At 48.0% G+C, this 6,014-nt stretch overlaps 2 protein-coding genes across 2 annotated transcripts in view; both read right to left on the bottom strand.

Annotated features, from left to right (window-relative positions):
- The window catches only part of CSDE1 (cold shock domain containing E1), an 18,366-nt gene extending 17,847 nt beyond the window's left edge, over positions 1 to 519 (bottom strand). The window contains exon 1 of the mRNA XM_042884264.1: positions 435 to 519. The gene's annotated coding sequence lies outside the window, so the exon portion shown is untranslated. The remainder of the gene's footprint in view (positions 1 to 434) is intronic.
- A 528-nt stretch (positions 520 to 1,047) lies between these two features.
- SIKE1 (suppressor of IKBKE 1) lies at positions 1,048 to 6,014 on the bottom strand. Its single transcript, XM_042884265.1, has 4 exons — positions 5,634 to 6,014; positions 5,292 to 5,434; positions 2,816 to 2,929; positions 1,048 to 2,435 (listed from the first exon to the last, which is right to left on the bottom strand). Exons 1-4 carry the CDS (start codon positions 5,935 to 5,937, stop codon positions 2,346 to 2,348), a joined length of 651 nt encoding a protein of 216 aa, XP_042740199.1. The 5' UTR covers positions 5,938 to 6,014; the 3' UTR covers positions 1,048 to 2,345.

Here is a 6,014-nt window from a genome sequence, read left to right as displayed (position 1 = left end):
AGGTCCCGGCAGACCACGCGGCGGAGCGGGCGCGAGGCACGCCGGGAAGGCGAGTCCCGGCGCCGCCACGGCCCCGCCCCGCAGCCCGGCGGGACCCGGCCCCGCGGCGGGGCGGCTGCCCGCGGGACGCCGGGAAACGTAGTGCGCGCGACGGCACGGCCCGACGGGCCCGAGGCCGCCAGCGCTTCATCCCCGGGGACGGCCGGCCCGCCCCGCCCCCACACGTCCGTCACCCCACGTACGCGGCCGGGGGGAGGCCCCGGGCGGCTTCGCCCCGCCGAGACCGCCGCGACAGGAGACGGCCGGGCCCCGGGATCGAAGGCGGCCCTCCGCCTCTTTCGCCGCTTCCCGTAGACCCCGGTTCCCCTTGAGCCGCGCGGGTGCCGTGCGTCGCAGCGCCGGGCGCCCTTCGCTCCCCACCCCGCCGTACTCACCCCAACAGCTCAGCGCCCCCGCTCCAGCGCCGCCATGAGCAGCACGGCACCGCACGTAGGAATAAATCCCGGCCTCTCGCGAGAACGTGGGGCGGAGCCGCGTCTGCGCCGTCGCCGTCGGCCGCATGGTGCGCATGCGCGCAGGCTGGCGGCCAACGGCACCGTAGGCGCGGGGTATGCGTCGCAGCCGGCCGGTCTCCGCGTGGGACGGGCTGGGAGCTCCGCGACTGAGCGGGCGGGGAGAGGAGCTGACGGCGGCTTTGCCGGTCCGCCTCCCTGCCTTGCTGTACTCTGTGCTGGGCTGCGGCAGCTGCTAAGCGGGCAGCGTGGCTGCTTCCCCACCGAATAACATGGAGATGGTGGTGGTGCAGCTGAGCCAGTTCAGCTGACTGGATACTAGCGATAAATCAGCAAGCCTCCTCCTTATAGGAACGTTAACCTGCACTTGGTAATTGAGGTAAAAACACACCGCCACAACCATTTCAGAGAGCTCAAACACACCATTTTTGACTCAAGCAATAAAGTAAAATGAGAGCAGGATGCAGCAGCCGAGTACAGGCAGCACAGTCCGAATTACTGCCACGCTTCACAGAACAGAATACAACTGAGAAAATGGTGCCTGTAGTATTTTTTTTTTTATTATTATTATTCCCTCTTAAAATATTTCAGGAAAGAATTTTGTACAATGTTCCTAAACAGGAATCCCCTTCTATCAACTAAACACTTTTCTCTGCATATTCCAAATTGTCTTGTGATAAAATCTAAATTGCCTTCTGTATCTATCAAAATTCTTGCACAGATAAAAACAGCATAAAAAACATAATATTAACAATTGGATGTTTACTGTTACTGAAGTATTATCCTGATCGTTGGCAAGAAAGACCGAAAAAAACAACAACATTAAAATGCCACTGAAAGCATCACAATATTGATAAAATCCTGCTACACTGCAACTTCAATTTCAACCAATATAGGATTTTGGAATAACTAACATCTGTCACTAGACTTACCTGCAACGTGACATTAAAAACCTGTCCATGTGGTTGGTTTTGGTTTAGTTTGAGGCACACCTCACCCTTCCTGAAAATCAAAGTGGTGGGAGGCCAAAAAGCTTTGATCTGAAAGCACTGTATTCTCTGTAATAGAAACTACCTTGACGTGAGCACACTGCTTTCACATCAGCATCCGTACACCTCAAAGCACAGGTAAAGAAAGAACAGGGCTGCCTACAGCAAAAAAAAAAAAAAAAAAAAAAAGCCTCAGATCTGCAATAAAAACATGCTGATGTGTGAGGAAGGGTCATTCTCACTGGTCTTCTCTAAATCAAGGCAAACTATACTCCTGATGTAAGTTAGTAATTAAAGTGCTCTGTTGGCCATCTGATATTCTGGCTCTTAGCAGTTTTTCAAGTATGAATGTTACCAAATACTGAGTGTTGGGTCTTCAAAGCAAAGCAAAAGCTCCAGATACCCACTCTGTGCAGACAAAGCAAGATGTGAACCTATCATTTATAATGTAGTTTTCAAATTATCTTATTCTTTCCAGCACATAAAACAACCAGAATCTGCATTACGTTTGCCAGATACTGATGAGGCAGTTTTAAGTGACATCTGCGCAGTTGGAATTACTGACTAAAGCTTATAAAAAATAACATTCATGAGATAAACTGCCACAAAAGAGTATGCACCAAAAGTACTTCGTTGTTACACATTTGTACGCTGCAATTTATGACAGAGCAGCAATGCAAGCCTTTGTCATTAGGAGTGTGTGACTTCAGAATAACGAAGGAAACAGGCCACACATTTGGATAGGTAAAACAAACGTGAAACACCTGAAAGAACAAGTTACAGACCATCCCTGTTGGGTGGCTTCATAACAGTCTCTGAAGTCAAGATGTGGATATGTTGTGACCTAAGCCTCACTGTCACGCATATCTTCTCTCCTGACCTCAAAAGACTCTTTGCTGATTGACAATAGTTCACGTAGCTCTTTGTTTTCAAGCTGCAAAAATAAATAAATAAAATCAATATTTTGGCTGAAACAGAGATGAGCTAATCCACAAAATTACAGACCTTTAATTAAGTAGCCCCGTACCTTCGTAGCCTAATAGAACTCTAATTTTATAACTCAAACATTAATGCAGTGTTAGCAAGAGGTGAACCACATCATTTAAAGTACACCTTTTACTTCTGGCTTTATTATTACAATGATAGAAATACCACAAATTTGAAAATAAACAGAAAACATTCCTTGCCTCCCAACCTCACCCACCATCCCCATTTTTTATTGTTATTAAGTACCTGACACACACAATCACACTCTAGAGCAAGTCTAGAGCTCCAAAAGCTTGATCTGTCCTTAGCAATGACATGGGCTCTTACCTCCAGCTGAGCTAGTTTCTCCTGAACCTTAAAAAACTGATCCTCATCAACTTGTACAGCTTTTCTCATCACTTCACCCATCTCACATATTCTATCTATTTGACCTTCAATTTCCTGAAAGACATGGAAAAAAACCCACAGTTAATATGTTCAGGCAAAAGCAGTAGCAATATATTCCTTATGAATCATTTACTTTCATCTCATTAATTCTGGACTACTTTCCTATTTTGAATTTTAATATTTTTCTCCCAACCACTCACAATCCTCCCTGCTTATGCAACATTTTAGGATAGCATCATGTACCTTATTGTCCACTATCATCAGTCATCAGTGAAAACAGTGAGCAGAACAGTCAGTGCTGCACCTTCACACACATGGAAATCATTTCAAGTATGACAAGGACTAAGAGATCAGATTCCTGCTCAAGTGAATACAATTAGTATACGGCAATTTCTACACTGACTTGCTAGAAAAGCTTGACTGGATTTATAAGAACATCTGACACAAATGCAAGTAAAACTTTAAGACTGAATAAAACAACAAACCAAAAACAAAACCACTGAACAACAAAGAAGACTGGTATCTCCTGCATTAGTTTCCAACAGAGTCTGTCTAGAAATACTCCCAGTCCTTTGGTAGTTGCCTTTTTTTCTTTTTAAAGCTCAGAAATAAGTGTATAATTCATACAGAACTATTCCAACACGTAACACAACGTTCTTATCTGAAGAACATTCCATTTCCAAAATAACATTCGTAGGGAGGAACTCATGCATGTGAACACAAACACATCAGCCATTCACAAAGAGTTATAAAACAAGGATTTAGAAGCCTCTGAAGCATTTATTACAACATAATATGATATCACAAGGTACTGTGGGAAACATCACAGCATTATAGGGTGTGGTTTCCTCTCAATAAATGCCCACAATTACTCTGCTGTGCCACTGGAAGACAGATGTGCCACCTTAGAAGAGAACCCAGTTTTGAATTCCAATATTGAGCGAACATGTAAGCAGATTAGAGCACCTAGAGAGCTGGAGGAACAAGATTACATCATCTGAGAATGATGTGTCTGTCAAACAGAAAGATGGTTAAATAAGAATGTCAAATATCAAAAGATATTAAAAGGTGGTATCTGTTCTCTGAAGTCGTAAGTGTGTGAAAGTATGAAAGAATTCATAAACTTAGTATGAAGTACAGAAGATTTTGCCTTAGCATTTCACAGAATCACAGAATTGTAGGGGTTGGAAGGGACCTCTAGAGATCATAGAGTCCAACCCCCCTGCAAAGCAGGTTCCCTACACCAGGTCACACAGGTAGGTGTCCAGGCGTGACTTGAACATCTCCAGAGAAGGAGACAGTAGTCTAGGTATATCCCACCATGGTAGAAGAGGTTTCTCCAAAGTCCTTCCAGCTTTGTATTCCTGTGCCATTACAGTGAAGCAAAAAACAGTGATAGGGAACGTTAGAAGTTCTGTCCAAATTATAAGTCTTCATCAATAAAGCAATCTGTGCACATAAGCAAGCAATGGAAGACCCCTAAACTGCACAAAAGAGAATTAAACAAAAAAACCCACAAGATATGAGATCTTGTTAGGTTGAGCCAGCCTGCTATGTTCTCATCACATAAACATGCATTATAAATGCATTACAAATGCACGTTTATGCAGTAAATACCTAACAATAACCTTTAATCACATACCCTACATTACTGCATTATCAGATATCTAAATGTAAACCAAGAGACAGTTATCAGCAGTCACTCCTTGGCCTCCTGAAGACACTCTATGTCACACACAGAGTTACACACATATGTTAGGCTGTTGTACTGCCTATCTGTATTTAAAAGTATTTGGAAGTGATCATTTATTAAGCCCTCAGAACACCTCAGCTTACAGGGATTTTGGAGGCTCTTTTCCCTTTGTTACAATTGCTCAATAGTAACGGTAACACCTCTGATGTGGTCCTCTTCAGTGAAAACAAAGCCATTCAGGGGGAAGTTCTTTGCTATGAGAGTGGTGAGGTGTTGGAACAGCTGCCCAGAGAGGCTGTGGATGCCCCGTCCATCCCTGGAGGTGTTCAAGGCCAGGTTGGATGGGGTCCTGGGCAGCCTGGGCTGGTGTGAAATGTGGAGGTTGGTGGCCCTGCATGCAGCAGGGGGTTGGAGCTTCGTGATCCTTGAGGTCCCTTCCAACCCGGGCCATCCTGTGATTCTGTGATTCATTAAAGCTTAACCCAAGGAAAGTAACTCAACGCACACACAACAAGCTTTCACGTGGGCAACAAAAGGCTTGTGCTGGTCAGGATCCTCTATGACAACCATTACAACCCGGATGCTGTAAAAAGAATGCAGGGAAAAAATATACTAAAGGAACCAGAGCTTCAAAGAACACATCCTGGAGCACAGTGAGGCCATGAAAGGAGACCAATAAGAGAGCAAGTTTCCTATTCCCCCTCCCGCTCCACCCCACCTTACCACAGAGTTGGCCTGATGAACTTTCAGGACCGGTTCCGCATCTTCACCTTTTCTCCCTTGCAACAGCTGCAACATCTGCTTTCTGTACTTGCTCATGATCAGCTCTAACGCATCCTGGTGCTCCTCCAGAGAGATCCACAGCGCTAAGGGACACGGATCGCAGCACGGCGTTACCTCGGAGGCCACCCGGCTGCCCTCAGCACCGCTCGGCGGCCCCACGCGACCCCCCGCCGCGCTGACAGCCAGCAGCCCCCTCGCACCGTTCCGATAACAGCCGCCCAGCGCAGCGCAGCGCGGCCCCGGCCCCCCCCTCCTCCCCCGGGCCCATCCCGGCCGGCTCACCGCGGTTCTCCTGCCGCAGGTCGCGGATCTGCGTGTTCTCCTGGCACAGCAACATGTGCGGCCGCAGCCGAGAGCCGTCTGCTCCATCCGCCGGGACGCTCCGGCCCCGCCGAGAAGCGGCTGTGGGCGCCGCCGCCGCGCTGCCCTTCTCGACCGGCGCCGCGCCCGCCTCCCTCATAGCGGCCACGCGCTGATGCAGGACGGCGGACTGATCGATGAGCGACTCGGCTGCGGTGTCGTGCTCCTTCAGCCGCTCCAGAAGGGTCTTCGCGTCCGTGAGGATCTTCTCGATGGTGCAGGTCATGATGAACGCAGGGAGGGCCGCGCTGCTCACTCCCGCGGCGGCCCCATGGCCGGCAGTGCGCGCCCCGGACCGCGCAG

The sequence above is a fragment of the Lagopus leucura genome, unplaced genomic scaffold (genome assembly GCF_019238085.1).
Source record: "Lagopus leucura isolate 7727_CA_CO unplaced genomic scaffold, USGS_WTPT01 Super-Scaffold_100043, whole genome shotgun sequence".
Taxonomy (NCBI): domain Eukaryota; kingdom Metazoa; phylum Chordata; class Aves; order Galliformes; family Phasianidae; genus Lagopus; species Lagopus leucura.
The sequence above is the reverse complement of the archived record's forward strand: the minus strand, read 5'-3'. Positions and strand labels throughout refer to the sequence as shown.

What these genes read in the sequence shown, in the direction of transcription:
- SIKE1 (XM_042884265.1), bottom strand. Translation starts at nt 5,937, where the DNA reads ATGACCTGCACCATCGAGAAGATCCTCACGGACGCGAAGACCCTTCTG. An exon ending in CCTGCGGCAGGAGAACCGCG is followed by an intron (nt 5,435 to 5,633) that starts GTGAGCCGGCCG and finishes CGTGTCCCTTAG; the next exon opens with CGCTGTGGATCTCTCTGGAG. An exon ending in TTCATCAGGCCAACTCTGTG is followed by an intron (nt 2,930 to 5,291) that starts GTAAGGTGGGGT and finishes CATGTCTTTCAG; the next exon opens with GAAATTGAAGGTCAAATAGA.